Here is a 16,864-nt window from a genome sequence, read left to right as displayed (position 1 = left end):
AGCGATGTGTTTAGCCTCACCTGCCAGACTACAGATGAGTCAACCGGCGCCTTAGAAGTTACGAGCACTAACGGAACCCAAGAATGTGTTGCCCCAAACGATCGATCAGCTCACCTTGTGCACACACATACATGCACGCATTCACACACACATGCACACGTACACCCATGCACGCACACGCACAACCTTGATCATAACATCCTGTTTACGTGCAAGACGCACGCAACCTCACAGGTACACGACCATACACGCACCCACACAACCTTACTCACAACGTCCCGTTCACGCACACACACGCACACCTAGACGCACACGCATAACCTTAATCACACAATCGTGTTTGTACACAAACCTATGTACCCCCCCCCGCTGACGCCCCCCCTGCCCCCCCCCCCCCCCCCCCCTCACTGACGCCCCCTCTGCCCCCCCCCCCCCCCCCCCCCCACTGACGCCCCCTCTGCCCCCCCCCCCCTCTGCCCCCCCCAGCCGCTCCCTCCCGGGCAGCGCCCTGGAGCTGAGGTTCGCCCACGGCGGGGGCTCTCTCCCGGTGGGCTTTACCACGCACATGGATCACTACGGCAACGCCCCCGGCGGCGCGGTGCGGAGGAGCCACCGGGCGCGCTGGAGCTCCGCCCGCGAGGACTCCACCAAGGTGAGACCCCCCCCCCCCCCCCACCCCCCCACACACACCCCACTCTCTCCCCAGGTAGGGGAGACCCCCTCTCCCTCTCCCCCACAAACAGTCGCTCTCCCCCTAATGTAGGTGAGACCCCCCCCCCTTCCCCCCCTACCAAGGTGAGACCCCCCCCTCCCTCCCCAAACTCCCTCTCCCCCCAGCAAGGTGAGAGTGTAGAGCGGGTTGACTTGGATCCGGGAGGTCGCTGGTTCGATCCCCGGCTCCTCCTAGCTGAGCGAGACGCCTCACCCTAACTGCTCCCGTCGCCTTGCGTGGCTGAAAGCGCCGTCGGTGTGTGAATGTGTGCATGTGAGTGATTGTCGGCCGTTAAAAGAACTAAAGCGTCTGCTAAATGCTCGTAACGTAAAGGTAAACGTAGATGTAAATCTAGTACCCGACAGCGCTGCTTCGGGTCCCTGCTATGTCCTCCGCCAGCTGGGGGGTAATTGCACGCGGCTCTAAATTGCCGCTAATATCATTAGTCTGTGAGTGAGTGTGTGTGCGTGTGAGTGCATTTGTGTGTGTGTTTGTGTGCATGCGTGTTTGTCTGTGCGTATTTCTACATGTGTTTGTGCGTGTGTGTGTGTGTGTGTGTGTGTGTGTGTGTGTGTGTGTGTGTGTGTGTGTGTGTGTGTGTGTGTGTGTGTGTGTGTGTGTGTGTGTGTGTGTGTGTGTGTGTGTGACCCGGCAAATGACTGTAATGACCATTCAGCAGTCCACCTGCCCTAGGCCCATAATCAGCTCCAGCCCCCCTCCCTCCCCTCCCCCCCCTCCCCCAATCCCGTCTGTGGAAGGATGAATGGGTGACGGAGAAACGGGTGGATGCATGAATGGTTAAGATGGACAGATGAAGGACGGAGGGATGACTCATAAACAGACCCTCTGGCTCTAATCTTCCTCTTCCTCCCTCCCCTGCTCCCAGTACGCGGACTGGGACAGCGGGGCGCTGATGGTGTCCGGGTTCGACCCGGGCCTGGAGGTGGCGTGCTCGGACGACGACGACGACCGCGACAACCTGTTCGGCTCGGAGCTGCTGTCGCCCAGCGGACAGACGGACGTGCAGACACTGGCCATCATGCTGCAGGAGCAGCTGGAGGCTATCAACAAGGAGATCAAGTAAAGCCCCCATACCAGACATGATACGCGCACACACACACACACACACACACACACACACACACACACACACACACACACACACACACACACACACACACACACACACACACACACACACACACACACACACACACACACACACACACACACCCCAAAGTAGGGTCCGCTGGCTCGTGGAGAACAGGGAGGGGGAAGATTCAACGTTTTAATGGAGGAGATTTAAAAGGCCAACCAGGTCCCGGAGAGGCTCTGTAAATCCGGTTTGCGGGTTGCAACCGGACCCTCCCATAAATCCTGAGGATCTGGTCGACCACGCTAGTCAAACGTTCTCATTTATGAGCCAGAAGGCCATAAAAAGGACCGACCTGGGCCGTTATTACAGATACACTTTGTTTGACAATGGCCACACTAAAGGGGGGTTTGAACAAATCCAGCCTGGAAAAAATGTGTGTCCTCAAGAGCCTTCCAGGCGTTTGAGATGCCTGTGCGTGCGTGTGCTCGTGGAAAATGTTCTCACAAGTCGTTGTGAATGTGCGGACGCTGCAGAGATCGAATCAACTCACTTAGGTCGCCGACATCCATAAACGACACGATTCAGGGCAGTGAAGTCACAGGCGTACGCTATTTATCGGTATATTTCAAGATGAACCAGTTTGAGCCAGACTTGCTGAGAATTTGAGGCATTATGTGCATTTATACGACCGCTCAAACAGGGCTACCAGGACACACAGTCGCGGAGGCTATGGTGCACCCTTTCAGTGTATGAGGGCTTTTCGAGAAAGTGGGCGAGCGAGGCAGAGACACATGGCCGCCAAGGAGAACGAGGGCCTTGGGTTAGCGCCGGTGACATCTCATCAATGTGAAAAGAGGAAAATGTTTATCTAATTCAACCGCACAAACCCGTTTGTAACCAAAGCTTCAAGGCAGTCACAGGAATCCAAGAGTAAACACTATCCTCATTCTAATTTGTTTCTGCCTGTCTGTTGTTTGCTCTGAGATGTCTTTTGAGCGACCCCCCCCCCCCCCCCTGGGGCCCGTGATCTGCCCTGAAGAGGCTAAACAAGCAGGGTTGATGAGAGAGGAGGGTTCACTCAGGGTTGAGCTGATGAACTGAGTGCAGGGAGGCGCGGGGTTAAAGAGATTAGCTCCGCTGTGATCTGCCGCGCCTCGCTCTGAACCGGGCGTGACGCCCGCCGGCACTTCACTCTGTCCACCTTTCACCCTCTCACCCTCTCCCTTGTCCACTTAAGCCTCTCAAGCTTAGCCACTTTAAGTTTAGACAAAATCCCCTCAAAACCTCCCCCCTCTCCCCGCTTCTCCCTCGCTCCCCTTTCACTGCTCCTCTTCTTATCGTCTCTGTTCTCCTCTTCCTCCTTCCTCCTCCTCCTCATCGGTGCTCCCAAAGTATTGTGCTGAGTGATCTCCTGCAGTCTTATTGTCATCGGGGCAGAGCCTAATAAAGAAAGCCTGTCCAACCAAAGGCCTCAACATGGGTCCAACAGATGACCTCATTAAAGAGAGGACGAGAGCGAGTCCTCTGGGTGTTCTGTTGAAGACTGAAGTGTATTCAGCAGACCGCTGGTTCCCTGCAGAGGTCTGCTGAACACCTGTTTCTCTCTGATCACTGATTGGCTGTCACTGACTGAGTGTGGTTCATCTGGTTGTGTCCCGGCGGTTTTGTGGTTTGTTGTGGTGAATTAATTTCCCCCTCAGGGAGCAGTAAAGTGGATCTGATATATCCTCCTTCTCCTCCACCACCACCACCACCTCATCCTTCTCCTTGCCTCCTCTACCCCAAAATCTCCTCCTCCTCCACCACCACGACCTCCACCCAAACACCTTCTCCTCCCTCTCCTTCTCTTCCACCATCTCCTCCACCTCCAACCAAACAACACAACCTCCTCCTCCTCCTCCTCCTCCCCCCCATCACCTCCTCCTTCTTCAACCAAACGTCACCTCCTCCTCCTCCTCCTCCTCCTCCTCCTCCTCCTCCTCCTCCTCCTCCTCCTCCTCCTCCAGGCTGATCCAGGAGGAGAAGGAGAACACGGAGATTCGGGCGGAGGAGATCGAGAGCCGGGTGGTTGCCATGGACGACCCCCTCATGCCCCCCTCCTCCCTGGGGAGGGACAGCACCGGGCGGAGCTACATCCCCTCCTCCATCACCTCCTCCACCCTGGCCTCCCCCTCACCCCCCAGCTCCGGCCACACCACCCCCCACCTGCCCCACTCCCCCGCCCGGGAGAACGACCGACAGGTAACACCTGGGTCTGTGTGTCGGTGTGTGTATGTGTGTGTGTGTGTGTGCGTGAGTGCGTGCGTGTGTGGGTGTGTGTGTCGGTGTGCGTGAGTGCGTGCGTGTGTGTGTGTGCGTGCGTGCGTGCGTGCGTGTGTGTGTGTGTGTGTGTGTGTGTCGGTGTGCGTGAGTGCGTGTGTGTGTGTCTGTGTGTGTGCGTGCGTGCGTGCGTGCGTGTGTGTGTGTGGGTGTGTGTGTGTGTGTGTGTGTGTGTATGTGTGCGCGTGTGTGTGTGTGTGTGTCGGTGTGCGTGAGTGTGTGCGTGTGGGTGCGTATTTCACTGTTTTGCATGTTTCATTAGATCGGTTAAAGCGGTGATATCATGCCACCAGGTGTGAGTGTGATCACCCATTACAAGCCTTTGGAAACTCTGCCCTTTGCCCTATCCAGCATCCACCTAGGCGGACACGCCCACTGGTGATGTCACTTAAACATAGGGAAATGCAGATTTCCAAGCGTCTTGTAATGGCTGATCACGCTCACACCTGGTGTCGTGATATCACCCCTTTAACAAACATTCATGACCACTTTAAAGACTTTCTTATTTGATTTTAACGTGTGGAGTTCTTTGCTTGGGAGTAAACAAGCCATCATGATGCTGTAATGGAGTAGAAGCTAATTGCCACGTTTAAAGAAAACTAAATTAAAGTTTCAGGGAATCATTATTTATTATTATTTATTTATTTGATTTAACCGGGACTGCGTGCCTTTTACATTTTATGCACCATACCAGTTCATAGCTTGGGGCTAAAAAGCATCTGCAGTCCCTTCAAAGGCGGGTCAAATCAAAGAACGCACAATCACAAACAGCACACACAGTAAAGACTTAATACAAAGATACACAAAACAGAACACACAAGTCACGCAACGCCACACCAAACCCAAAACCAGATCACATACCACGGAGAGCAGGGACGTCTGCTGAAATAACAACAACAGCGATGTCATGTAACATGTTTTTATCGGTTGCCAATACGAGAACCGGATCCCAAACCCGGTTGGCCGAGCAGTTAGGAGAAGGCATCTGAGACAACATGGCAGGAGTTATTGTCCCATCGTCAATATCAGTGGCGCCATCACGTTTTCCAACGCTCATGGGATGCTGACTGACGCCAGGCGAACGGCGCCTGAGGGAATACCGCCTCATTTGGCAGGTCCTGATTCCAACGAACCGGAATGAAAAAGAACTAAACAAACAAACAGCGAGGAGCTGTCACTCAACTGCCAGCAAAATTGTTTCAAGATTATTATTTATTTACTTTGTACTCAATAACTTTAATTATTTTAACGGCCTCAAGGCTTCCAACAGCCTCTTGGTGGTTCATTAGACACTAGCATGTAGTTCCTCTAACGGCCTATAGGTGGTTCACGGTAGAGACTAGCATGTAGTTCCTCTAACGGCCTATAGGTGGTTCACGGTAGAGACTAGCATGTAGTTCCTCTAACGGCCTATAGGTGGTTCACGGTAGAGACTAGCATGTAGTTCCTCTAACGGCCTATAGGTGGTTCATGGTAGAGACTAGCATTTAGGTATTCTAGCCAGCATTTAGGTGGTTTACGGTAGTGAGTATCAGCCTTTAACATTCTTAGTCAACAGGAAGAAAAAGTGATTTAATTCTCATAATGGCAAGGCATGCATCTTTTTCTTCATTCGGTTAGGACCACACTGGCCGTTTCAGATCATTTCAGTGTTCATATTATGTCTTTTTTCCGAGGTCCTGTTGGATAATAATATTTCAATAAAAATAATTGTTTGACTATTAGCCCTAGATTATCGAAAGTCGACCATTCTAGCCTGGCCCCCAATTTGCCAAATATGGCCTGTTTCCTCCTCACCCCCCCCCCCCCCAGAACCAGGGCGATGAGCGCTCCCTGGCCCTGCTGGACTCCACCCCTCCCGCCACGCCCCGGGCCCTCCGATTGGACAGGATGACCCTCACCCACCCGGGGGCCCTGCTCGACGACCCCCGCGAGTTCCGCAGGTACGGCCCGCCCAGCCCGTTGTCACGGCAGCCCACCGACCAATGGGAACGACTTGTGTTGTTTATTGAACTGAGGCAACGAAACAAAGAGAATAGGAAATGCGGGATACATCAAAGCAGCACAGCTTGAGATGTAGCCTGCCAAGTTTAATATGTTTAATAGATTAATTTAGCATATTTTTTTTTAACATTTTACCATCTAAAGCGTTAGTATAGTATATGATATGGTATTTTAGGTAGTTCTTGTGAAGGGTGCAAACCTTGTAGTTCTGATACATGAACTAAATAAATTCTCCTGCATGATACCTGTTTACGTTGTTCTGTACTGTATTCATCGTGCTTCTCCTCCTCCTCCTCCCCCTCCTCCTCCTATTCCTCGTCCTCCTCCTCGTCCTCGTCCTCGTCCTCCTCTTCCTCTTCCTCTTCCTCCCCCCTCCCACAGTCTCTCGGCGGACGGCAGCAGCTCCAACAGCAGTCAGGATTCGCTCCACAAGGCCAGCAAGAAGAAGAGCATCAAGTCGTCCATCGGCCGGCTGTTCGGCAAGAAGGAGAAGGGGAGGATGGGGCAACCAGGCCGAGAGGGCTCCTCCTCCCTGGGTAAACCTCCACCAGTCAAACTTCCACCAGTTAACCTCCAACAGTTAACCTCCACCTGTCAAACCTCCACCTGTCAAACCCCCACCGGTCAAACCCCCACCGGTCAAACCTCCACCGGTCAAACCTACACCAGTGAAACCTCCACCAGTTAAACCTCCACCAGTCAAACCTCCACCAGTTAACCTCCACCAGTCAAACCTCCACAAGTTAAGCTTTCGTTATGTAGGATTCATTAAAGGTAATGGGAGCTGCTTTCTCATGAAACAATGCTGCGGCTCAACGCGAAGAACCATGCAATCTGTATTCTCGTCAAGGTTTTGGGGAGAAAACATTAGATTTAGGTCAACATGTCGAGCTCTTTGTTTCAGTACCCAACCCCTGATGACCTGACCTGTTTTTCCAACGCACGCACACTCAGAGATCAGGCTAATGAGGGTCTCCACGCGCTAACTGTGGTAACCTGGGACCCTACCTCTGCAATAAACTAACCCGGTTACTAAAATTCAGAGATTACCTTTCTAATATTCTTCTTTATAGACGCATTAGTCGTTACAGAATATAAATTGACTCTGGAATCTCTAGCAATGATTAATCGGAAACTCAAATCGGGAAAATAAATCGTGATGATCATTTTTGTTATCGTCGTACCGCCCTAGTGGCGACACCGGGTTCGATTCCCGCCCTGCAGTCCTTAAGCCACACGTCACTCCGTCTGTCAGTCCCCTGTCCTGTCCGTCACGGCCCGGAAAGCCCGCCCTCTCAACATCACAGCGAGCGCAGACGTGATCCGCAAACACGGGGCCATGTTCCTCTAACGAGCTCGGGGAACCTCGCATGACGGCTCTCACGGCTGGTTCAAAGGCCTCCGTGAGGGCCGCACACGGCTCCAATCAGACCGGCCTTCGCACGCCCTTTCATCCGGAGGCCTGGCGTCCTGGCGTCGCCACGGCAGCCGAGCGGAGCCGAAATGAGGACGGCCCCTTGTTCGCTCGCCGCGTTCGCTTTCATTTCTTTTCCTGATGAAAGTAGAACTAGATGATGTCGCGTACGTTAGAGAACGTCTGACGAGTTCCTTTTTTGTTTGACATCATGATTTTAATGTGTGTGTATCTGTGTGCGTGTGTGTGTGTGCGCCTGTGTGTCTGTGTGTGTGTGTTTGTGTCCGTGTGTGTGTGTGTGTGTGTGTGTGTGCGCCTGTGTGTGTGTGTGTGTGTGTGTGTGTGTGTGTGCGCCTGTGTGTGTGTGTGTGTGTGTGTGTCCCCCTCAGCCTCGACCCCGTCAGAGGACCAGGCCTCCGGGGACGCCATGGGTCTGAACAAGACCGGGACCCTGGGCCCCGCCGACAAAGACCGCCGCAGCAAGAAGAAGTGAGAGCTCACAGAGCCGGGATACGAACCTCTGACCGCTGGGGGGGGGGGGGGTGTTAGATGATGGGGGGGGGGTCATATGAGTCATGATGGGGGGGTTGGATGAGTCATGATGGGGGTGTTAGATGATGGGGGGGGGGGGGGGGGGGTCATATGAGTCATGATGGGGGGGGGTTCCCTGACACCTGTCGTCTCCCTGCAGACACGAGCTGCTGGAGGAGGCGTGCCGCCAGGGCCTGCCCTTCGCGTCGTGGGACGGCCCCACCGTGGTGTCCTGGCTGGAGGTACGGCCCGGACACAGACCTCTGAAGAATAGGTCCCGCCTCCCTCCTCCAGGGTTCCCTCGGCCCAATGTGTACGGGAGATAACCTGGGGGTTTAGGATGATCGTACATAACAAACTCTGTAGGTGGCGCACCTAGGTTCCCCTTGGGCTTTGGATTGTCGGTGCCATTAAAGTCGTAAGCGATTCTAAATGCTACTTTAACGGCACCGACAATCCAAAACCCAAGTGGAGTCTGAATGGAAAAAGTGTGTAGTTCAAAACGCGAGCAGCTTTTACTTCTTCGCCACCTGTAGAGTTTGTAATGTATGCTCATTCTGAATTTTTAGAGCATGATCGTGGGAAGATACAGGCGGAGATTTACCGAGCACACATTCAATGAGACAATGGGTGTACATGAGTCTTATAGGGAAACGTCCACATGTTGGGCGGTGGCAACAAAGGAAACAAAATGTAGGGGAAGGGAACATCGTGGAGGGTTTAGGACTGGCCCTGGCTGAAGTCAGCAATTGCAGGAGGCACTAGGTTTATTTGCAATGCACTATGGGGGATGTAGATAAAGGAGTCAGCAAATTTGCTGACTTCATGGCCTCAGTATCTGACTTTCTGGCTACAGTTGCAATGCAAATGCTAACTAAAGTGATAATCATGGCGTCTTTGAAGCATCCACTTTGTGTCAATCATTCAGTGAATCAAATGTATTAGAACGGCATGTGTTGTACACAAAGCCACCAAAAGTGCTTTACAAAGGCAATGAAACAGAGAGAATATAAAATGCAGGATGCATCAGAACAATAAAGATTGAGTTAAAGATTATCGTTAAAATAATCTAAACCTTTCCGATACTTGCAAGCAACCTCCTTTTTCAGTTTCCGCTTTGAAATCCTAATCTCTGACACATGGTATTTTTATTAGTCTTTTCTACACGAGAACAGCGATTTGTTTTATGGGGCTTTTAGTCAAAGCCCCATGAAACAACACAACCGCTCACGAGTCAGAGTGGCGGTACTGCAGACATGACCGGTGTTGTGCATTAACGCGCTAAAAGAGCGGCGATCATTGAACGTGCTCTTATATTGGGTGAGCGGCGAACTGAACGGAACCGTTTGTACAGGAATGGCGGCTGCGGTGAGCTTGGTTTTTCACCTTCTGCATAACATGACCAATTGTTTAAGTGGTAAACCTAATCGCATTGTTTTTTCTTGGCTTTTAAAAGTCATCTTGATTCTATACTAGTATCCAGTAATTCATTTAGTTTGGACGGTGGGCAGCGGCAATAATTAGGTTTGAGGTTCTACTGAAAAGTATTAGAATAGACAAAAAAAATGAAAAAGAAATGTAAAATTTCGAAATTCAAATCTTGAACTTTAAAATTCATAATTGTGAACTACAAACGGACTAAGATCGTGAACTAGTTGACTTTAATCAGTGTGAACCTGAACTCTGAGCTAGCTCTTGTGAATTGCGAACTTGTGCCACAATGCACACGCGCCTCTGCTTTAAGTGTGTCTCAACGGGGCCTGTGCTCTCCGCCGCCCCCTAGCTGTGGGTGGGCATGCCCGCCTGGTACGTGGCCGCCTGCCGCGCCAACGTGAAGAGCGGCGCCATCATGGCCAACCTGTCGGACACGGAGATCCAGCGCGAGATCGGCATCAGCAACCCGCTGCACCGCCTCAAGCTCCGCCTCGCCATCCAGGAGATGGTGTCTCTGACCAGCCCCTCCGCCCCCGCCAGCACACGCTCCGTGAGACCCTCGCCGCCTCCACCCTCAGGCCCTACTCCACCCCCACCCCCCGCCTACCCTATCTTACCCCATCCACCACCACCTCCAGCCACCTAACCTACCGTACCTCATCCACAACCATCACCACCACCACACAACTACCCTACACCACCCAAGCCTCCACCCATCTATCCTACCCTACCCCGCACACCACCACCTCCCCCCAACTACCCTACACCACAGCCTCCATCAACCACCTACCCAGTGGCGGATTTAGCAAATTGGGGGCCCAAGGCGAAGATATGTATGGGGCCCACCTCATCCGATCTTTAAAGAGAACGGAGAATAAAAAATGTACCGACTGAATGGTGGATAGGCAGGTAAAGCTAATCTATGCATATACTTAAGATGAATAATTTACTTTGTATGTGTGAGTGAGGTTGCAATTGGCATTGCACTGTTGCGTTGCATTGTTGGTTTGTAGGATAATTGACATTTCAATCATTGAGTACGTCTGTGTATCTCGAGTATGAAAAAGAGTATGAGGGAGAGTATGAGAGAGAGAGAGAGTCTATGAGAGAGGAAAGATAGATTGTTCTCCACATCACACGCTTCTGACACAGAGACACCACTTATTGACGTCTTCTCACAGGTCTTCACCTAGCGCCACTTCACAGCTAGCTGCTGCTGCTGCTGTAGCGGCATGTTCGACGCTTTGGACGTTGTTGTTCCTGTCTGTATCCCCAACAGTAGCCGTGGCAAAGTGTGTCATCTTTGGCAGCGTTGCCAAATACTTAACGGCGTCTTTTCGCTTTTTTCTTTTATTTGAGCCGCTTGGGTAACTATATTTCCCAACCCTTTTCCTAACCCTTCATTTTATTTTCACGTTTAGACTCGTCTTGCTTCGTCTCCGTTTGTGTACTTAAAAAGAAAAAAAAAATAGGATAGCTATTATTATTATAATTTTTTTTAGATTCGTTTGGGGCCTCACTACTATCAGGGCCTTAAGCAACCGCCTACCTATTCCTCTATGTCCTGTAAGACCGCCAATGCACCTACCCGACCCTACCCCAAACCCCACCACCTCCACCCCACTTTCCTACCCCGTTTGACCCGTGTCGTCATGGGTGTGCTTGCGTGTGGCTCATGTTGTGTCCTTGATGGGGAACTGTTCCTGTTTTGTGCTCTGCCAACAGTCCACCAGTAATGTGTGGATGACCCACGCAGAGATGGAGACGCTGAACGCAGTCACCAAGCCTCCGGTTAGTCTCTCTGTCTGTCTGTCTGTCTGTCTGTCTGTCTGTCTGTCTGTCTGTCTGTCTGTCTGTCTCTCTCTGTCTCCGTCTAGCTCTCTGTCCTTCTGTCTGTCTGTCTGTGTCTGTCTGTCTGTATGTCTCTCCCTCCCAGGTTCCTACCAGCTCTGTTTCATTGGTTGTCCTTCACTCTGTTTTCATATTTAATCTCTCTAATCAGGGCTCTGTTTGGCATGAATGACATTTATATTGAGTCTCTCTCTGTCTCTCTCTCTCTCTCTCTCTCTCTCTCTCTCGTTCTCGTTCTCGTTCTTTCTCTTCCTCTACTGCTGTGTATTCGTTGGCCCAGAGCATAGTGTTGAGCCTCTCCCCCTGATTGGTGGATCAGTGTGAACTGCTTCCTGACTAATAGACCCGCTCACTAACACAACGTTACTCCCTTTGTCCTCTCCCCCCTTCGCTTCCTCCCTTCCTCCTCTCCTCTCATCTACCTCTCCGTTTATCTCTCCGTCACTCCATCCATCCTGCGTATCTCAACGCTGCTCTTGGTCGCTGTTCTCCCCTTGTTCTCTCTCTTGCTCTCTCTCCCTCTTTCTATCTCTCTTTCGCTAAGCCTACCCTCCATTGCATTCTCTCTCTCTCTCTCTCTCTCTCTCTCTCTCTCTCTCTCTCTCTCTCTCTCTCTCTCTCTCTCTCTCTCTCTCTCTCTCTCTCTCTCTCTCTCTCTCTCTCTCTCTCTCTCTCTCTCTCTCTCTCTCTCTCTCTCTCTCTCTCTCTCTCTCTCTCTCTCTCTCTCTCTCTCTCTCTCTCTCTCTCTCTCTCTCTCTCTCTCTCTCTCTCTCTCTCTCTCTCTCTCTCTCTCTCTCTCTCTCTCTCTCTCTCTCTCTCTCTCTCTCTCTCTCTCTCTCTCTCTCTCTCTCTCTCTCTCTCTCTCTCTCTCTCTGTGTGTGTGTGTGTGTTCCCCTCTCTCTCTCTCTCTCCCTACCCCCACTAAGGAGCTGAAAGAGTTCAGTTGGGATCAGGTGAGTGATCACACACTCTCTTTCTTTTCTTCTTTCAATGTCGCCACGACGACCACACAAAACACAAAAAGGCAGCAGCAGCAGGGAATTCGTTTTTCCGCCGACCTCACTCTCAAGGCCGCTTTGTCGAAACTCTCTAACGAGGAGAGCAGAGGAACCGACGGAGAGAACCACAGAGGAGATGTTTAACAGGCGGCCGGGACGACCGTGAATCACCGCTCACCCCTTCCAGCCTTTATATTTCACTTCCCTTTCATCTTCGGGGCGGCATGCGACTCAGGAGGTAGAGCGGGTCGGCTGGTAACCGGAAGGTTGCGAGTTCGATCCCCGGCTCCTCCTAGCCGAGTGTCGAGGTGTCCCTGAGCAAGTCGCCTCGCCCTAACTGCTCCTGACGAGCTGGCTGTCGCCTTGCGTGTTTGAATCCGCCGTCGGTGTGTGAATGTGTGCATGAATGGGTGAATGTTGGGCAATATCGTAACGAGCTTCTATTGGCCACTGGTTGGAAAAGCGTTGGATAAAAGCAGTCCATTTACCAATGGTCTTCAAACCCCCCAGATCCTGGCGTACGGGGACATGAACCACGAGTGGGTGGGCAACGACTGGCTGCCCAGCCTGGGTCTGCCGCAGTACCGCTCCTACTTCATGGAGTCCCTGGTGGACGCCCGCATGCTGGACCACCTCACCAAGAAGGAGCTGAGGGGCCAGCTGAAGATGGTGGACAGCTTCCACAGGTACGGAGCCCAGCCCAGCCTCCAACCCGTTCCAAAGGCCCCTTCTAGGGTCGTCTCTTTCTTCTGCACTCCTACCTACACTGCCGCTACCGTCATGCCCCTCACTCACTCACTCACTCACACACTTACTCACATACACATACGCACACACCCGGACAGACACACCGACACACACAAACAGACCCGCACAGATATACACGTGTAAACACAGACACGCACGTGTAAACACAGACACGCACTCGCTCAAGCTCTCTCTCCCTCACTCACAGACACACAATCACTCACACACACACACACACACACACACACACACACACACACACACACACACACACACACACACACACACACACACACACACTTGTGTCTCTCTTGACCTAACGTCTTCGCCGAGCCGTTCTGTCTCGTCCGTCACTCGTCGCCGCTGAGTGACAGACGGCCCGTCTCGTCGCTGAGCGGTTCCCCGGCGTCTGCGTGTCGCCCCGGGGGGTCCTCGGTGCCCCCCCGCCCCTGACCCGCTGCCTCTTCTGTCCCAGGGTCAGCATGCACTACGGCATCATGTGTCTGAAACGCCTCAACTACGACCGCAAGGAGCTGGAGCGCCGAAGAGAGGAGAGCCTCCATCACAACAAAGGTACACACACACACACACACACACACACACACACACACACACACACACACACACACACACACACACACACACACACACACACACACACACACACACACACACACACACACACACGGGGGCACAGACACGGGGGCACAGACACGCGCACACTCTCAATCACACAAACACAAACACACACACACGCTTTCAATCAAACACACACACTCACAAACCTACAAACACACACACTCAATCGCAGAAACGGACACACACACACTCTCAATCTCATAAAGACACACAGACGCTCAGACACACTCTCAATCACACAAACACACACACACGCACTCAGTCGCCATCACACACACACACACACACACACACACACACACACACACACACACACACACACACACACACACACACACACACACACACACACACACACACACACACACACACACACAACCGACTTGTGAAGTTGGCGTGCGGTGTGTGTTGACGCTGTGCGTAGCGACTGAGTTCACGCCGTGCGTGAACTCAGTCGCTGAGTTCACGCACGGCTGATCGGTGAGACTCAGGAACGCTCTGTCATCCCCTCGTCCTTATCAGCAGCGGTATCTGCGTGTACGACCCCTGCGTGTGTCAGAGCGTTTTCCCGCCGCGGGCGGCGCAAATGTACAACATTACTGAGACCTGTCCAGACACGTTACCCACACACACATGCATACAGACGCACACGCAACAAATATTTAACACACATATTTACACACACATAGACAGACAGACAGACAGACAGACAGACAGACAGATACACACATGCGTGCACATAGTACGCACACGATTAACCCACACATTCTCACACACACAGACAAACACGCACACACACACACACACACACATTAACATATTTACACACACACGCCCGTATGCACGCGCACACGCACACATACATATTCAAACAAACACACACACAAACGCACACACATTCACTTAGAGAGACATACAGAAGATGTAAATATATAACATACACATACATATGCGTATACACACACACAGATCAACCTCTGCACAATGCCTTCCGGTGACACCTTCCCCCCCCCTGCAGACGTGATGGTGTGGTCCAACGAGCGCGTGATGTGCTGGGTGCAGAACATGGGCCTGAAGGAGTACGCCGACAACCTGACGGAGAGCGGCGTGCACGGCTCCCTGCTGGCCCTGGACGACACCTTCGACTTCACCGACCTCGCCCTGCTGCTGCAGATCCCCAACCAGAACACACAGGCACGTCCGCCGGCCGGCCTGTCTTGTCTGCGCCCTGTCTGTCTGACGGCACCCTGTCTGTCTGTCTGTCTGTCTCTCTGTCTGTCTGTCTGTCTGTCTGTCTGCGCCCTGTCTGTCTGAAGGCACCCTGTCTGTCTTCCCCCTGTCTGTCTGTCTGTCTGGCTGTCTGTCTGTCTGTCTGTCTGTCTGTCTGTCTGTCTGTCCTGAACCCTGTCTGTCTATCTGTCTGTCTGTTTGTCTGTCTGTCTGTCTGTCTGTCTGTCTGTATGTTCCGCACCCTGTCTGTCTGTCCTGCACCCTGTCTGTCTGCCTGTCTGTCTATCTATCTCTCTGTCTCTCTTTCTGTCCCACACCCTGTCTGTCTCTCTGTCTGTCCCGCACCCTGTCTGTCTGTCTGTCTGTCTGTCTGTCTGTCTGTCTGTCTGTCTGTCTGTCTGTCTGTCTGTCTGTCTGTCTGTCTGTCTGTCTGTCTGTCTGTCTTTCCACAGGCTTTAATGTTTGAACCCCCCAGCCTGGCTGCGCCCCCCCAGTCTGCGTTGACCTGCAGTCGTTCCCCTCTAACCGCTCGGCTTAAAGTCCTAGCGTGACAACCTAGGCGGGCGCTCCCACTAATCCAGAGTGTTCCTCTCCCCTGCCCCTAGGCAAGGCAGCTACTGGAGCAGGAGTACAACTCCCTCATCTCCATGGGGACGGAGCGGCGACCTGATGAGGTCAGCCCCCGCACACTCAACGCTCGCCTTTGAAGTGTCAAATTATTAAACCGGAGGCTAAAGGTGAATCACCTTCCACCGCACTGACTCTGCTCCTCCTCCTTCTGCTCCTCCACCTCCTCCTGCTCCTCCTCCTCCTCCTCCTGCTCCTCTCCTCCCCCCCTTTCTCCTCCTACCCTCTTCCTCCATTGCCTTCTCCTCTTGCTCTCGTCAACCTCCTCCTCTTTCTCCTCCTCCTGCTCCTCCTCCTCTTCCTCCTCCTGCTCCTCCTCCTCCATTGCCTTCTCCTCTTTCTCTCGTCAACCTCCTCCTCTTCCTCCTCCTCCTCTTCCTCCTGCTCCTCCTCCTCTTCCTCCTGCTCCTCCTCCTCCTCCTTCAGGACGGTAACAAGACCTTCACGCGGTCCCCATCCTGGAGGAAGATGTTCCGGGAGAAGGACCTGCGGGGGGTCACCTCCGACTCGGCCGAGACGCTTCCCGCCAACTTCCGGGCCTCCGCCCTCGCCACGCCCTCCGTGACCCTGAGGAAGGTTCAGAGCGACGGTGAGTGCGACCCCGTGACCCCGTGACCCCATGACCGCCTGGAGCCCAACTCCTCCCCCCGCTCCTCTCGAACTCTCTCACCGGAATCATATTCCCAATCCCATTGTGACGGAACGTGGGAATAATGTTCCGGAATATCCCCTCAAAGGTGTTCACTCGCTCGAGTTATTCATCGTGGTAAGATGTAAGTTCAAAAAAGTTGACACTTCACAATTAATTAACCATTAATTGACATTAGTAAATGCATTAGTAATTATAATTAGCAGTTAACTAATGGTCTAGGCATCGTTTACTTATGGTTCATGTTTACTGATGGTCTTTATGTGAAGGTATATACATTATTTATAAGGTAAGGGTACGAGTGAGTTACTGACCCTGACCCCTTTGCTAATCCTTTATTATAATAATAATCACAGAATTAACTTATGGTAATAAATGGTTAATTAAGGAACCCTTATTGTAAAGTATTTCCAAAATAGATTAAATATTTGGCTGCTCTCAAGCCAGTATATCAGGGTCTCTTCTCTAGATGCAGTCTCTACAACACGCATCGTGACAGTTAACAATTATTCGCCCGAAGTGAAGGTGAAGCCTGAGCACGGAGCCTGAGGTGAATAATTATTTTAGTATATACTACACGTGAACACTCCAAAAATAGACAAGATAACACTTT

The 16,864-nt window shown here is 52.3% G+C and overlaps 1 protein-coding gene across 1 annotated transcript in view; it reads left to right on the top strand.

Moving 5' to 3' along the window:
- LOC115556547 (liprin-alpha-3-like) overlaps positions 1–16,864 on the top strand; it is a 38,820-nt gene that overhangs the window by 17,817 nt on the left and 4,139 nt on the right. The window contains 15 exon segments of the mRNA XM_030373651.1: positions 487–652; positions 1,599–1,792; positions 3,815–4,049; positions 5,940–6,070; positions 6,513–6,667; positions 7,935–8,034; positions 8,237–8,318; positions 9,860–10,060; positions 11,236–11,301; positions 12,288–12,314; positions 12,870–13,045; positions 13,582–13,679; positions 14,764–14,939; positions 15,581–15,649; positions 16,029–16,191. Of these exon segments, the coding sequence (XP_030229511.1) occupies positions 487–652; positions 1,599–1,792; positions 3,815–4,049; positions 5,940–6,070; positions 6,513–6,667; positions 7,935–8,034; positions 8,237–8,318; positions 9,860–10,060; positions 11,236–11,301; positions 12,288–12,314; positions 12,870–13,045; positions 13,582–13,679; positions 14,764–14,939; positions 15,581–15,649; positions 16,029–16,191 (2,039 nt within the window).

The sequence above is a fragment of the Gadus morhua genome, chromosome 2, assembly GCF_902167405.1.
Source record: "Gadus morhua chromosome 2, gadMor3.0, whole genome shotgun sequence".
Lineage (NCBI taxonomy): Eukaryota > Metazoa > Chordata > Actinopteri > Gadiformes > Gadidae > Gadus > Gadus morhua.
This window is presented reverse-complemented; position numbering and strand designations above follow the sequence as displayed.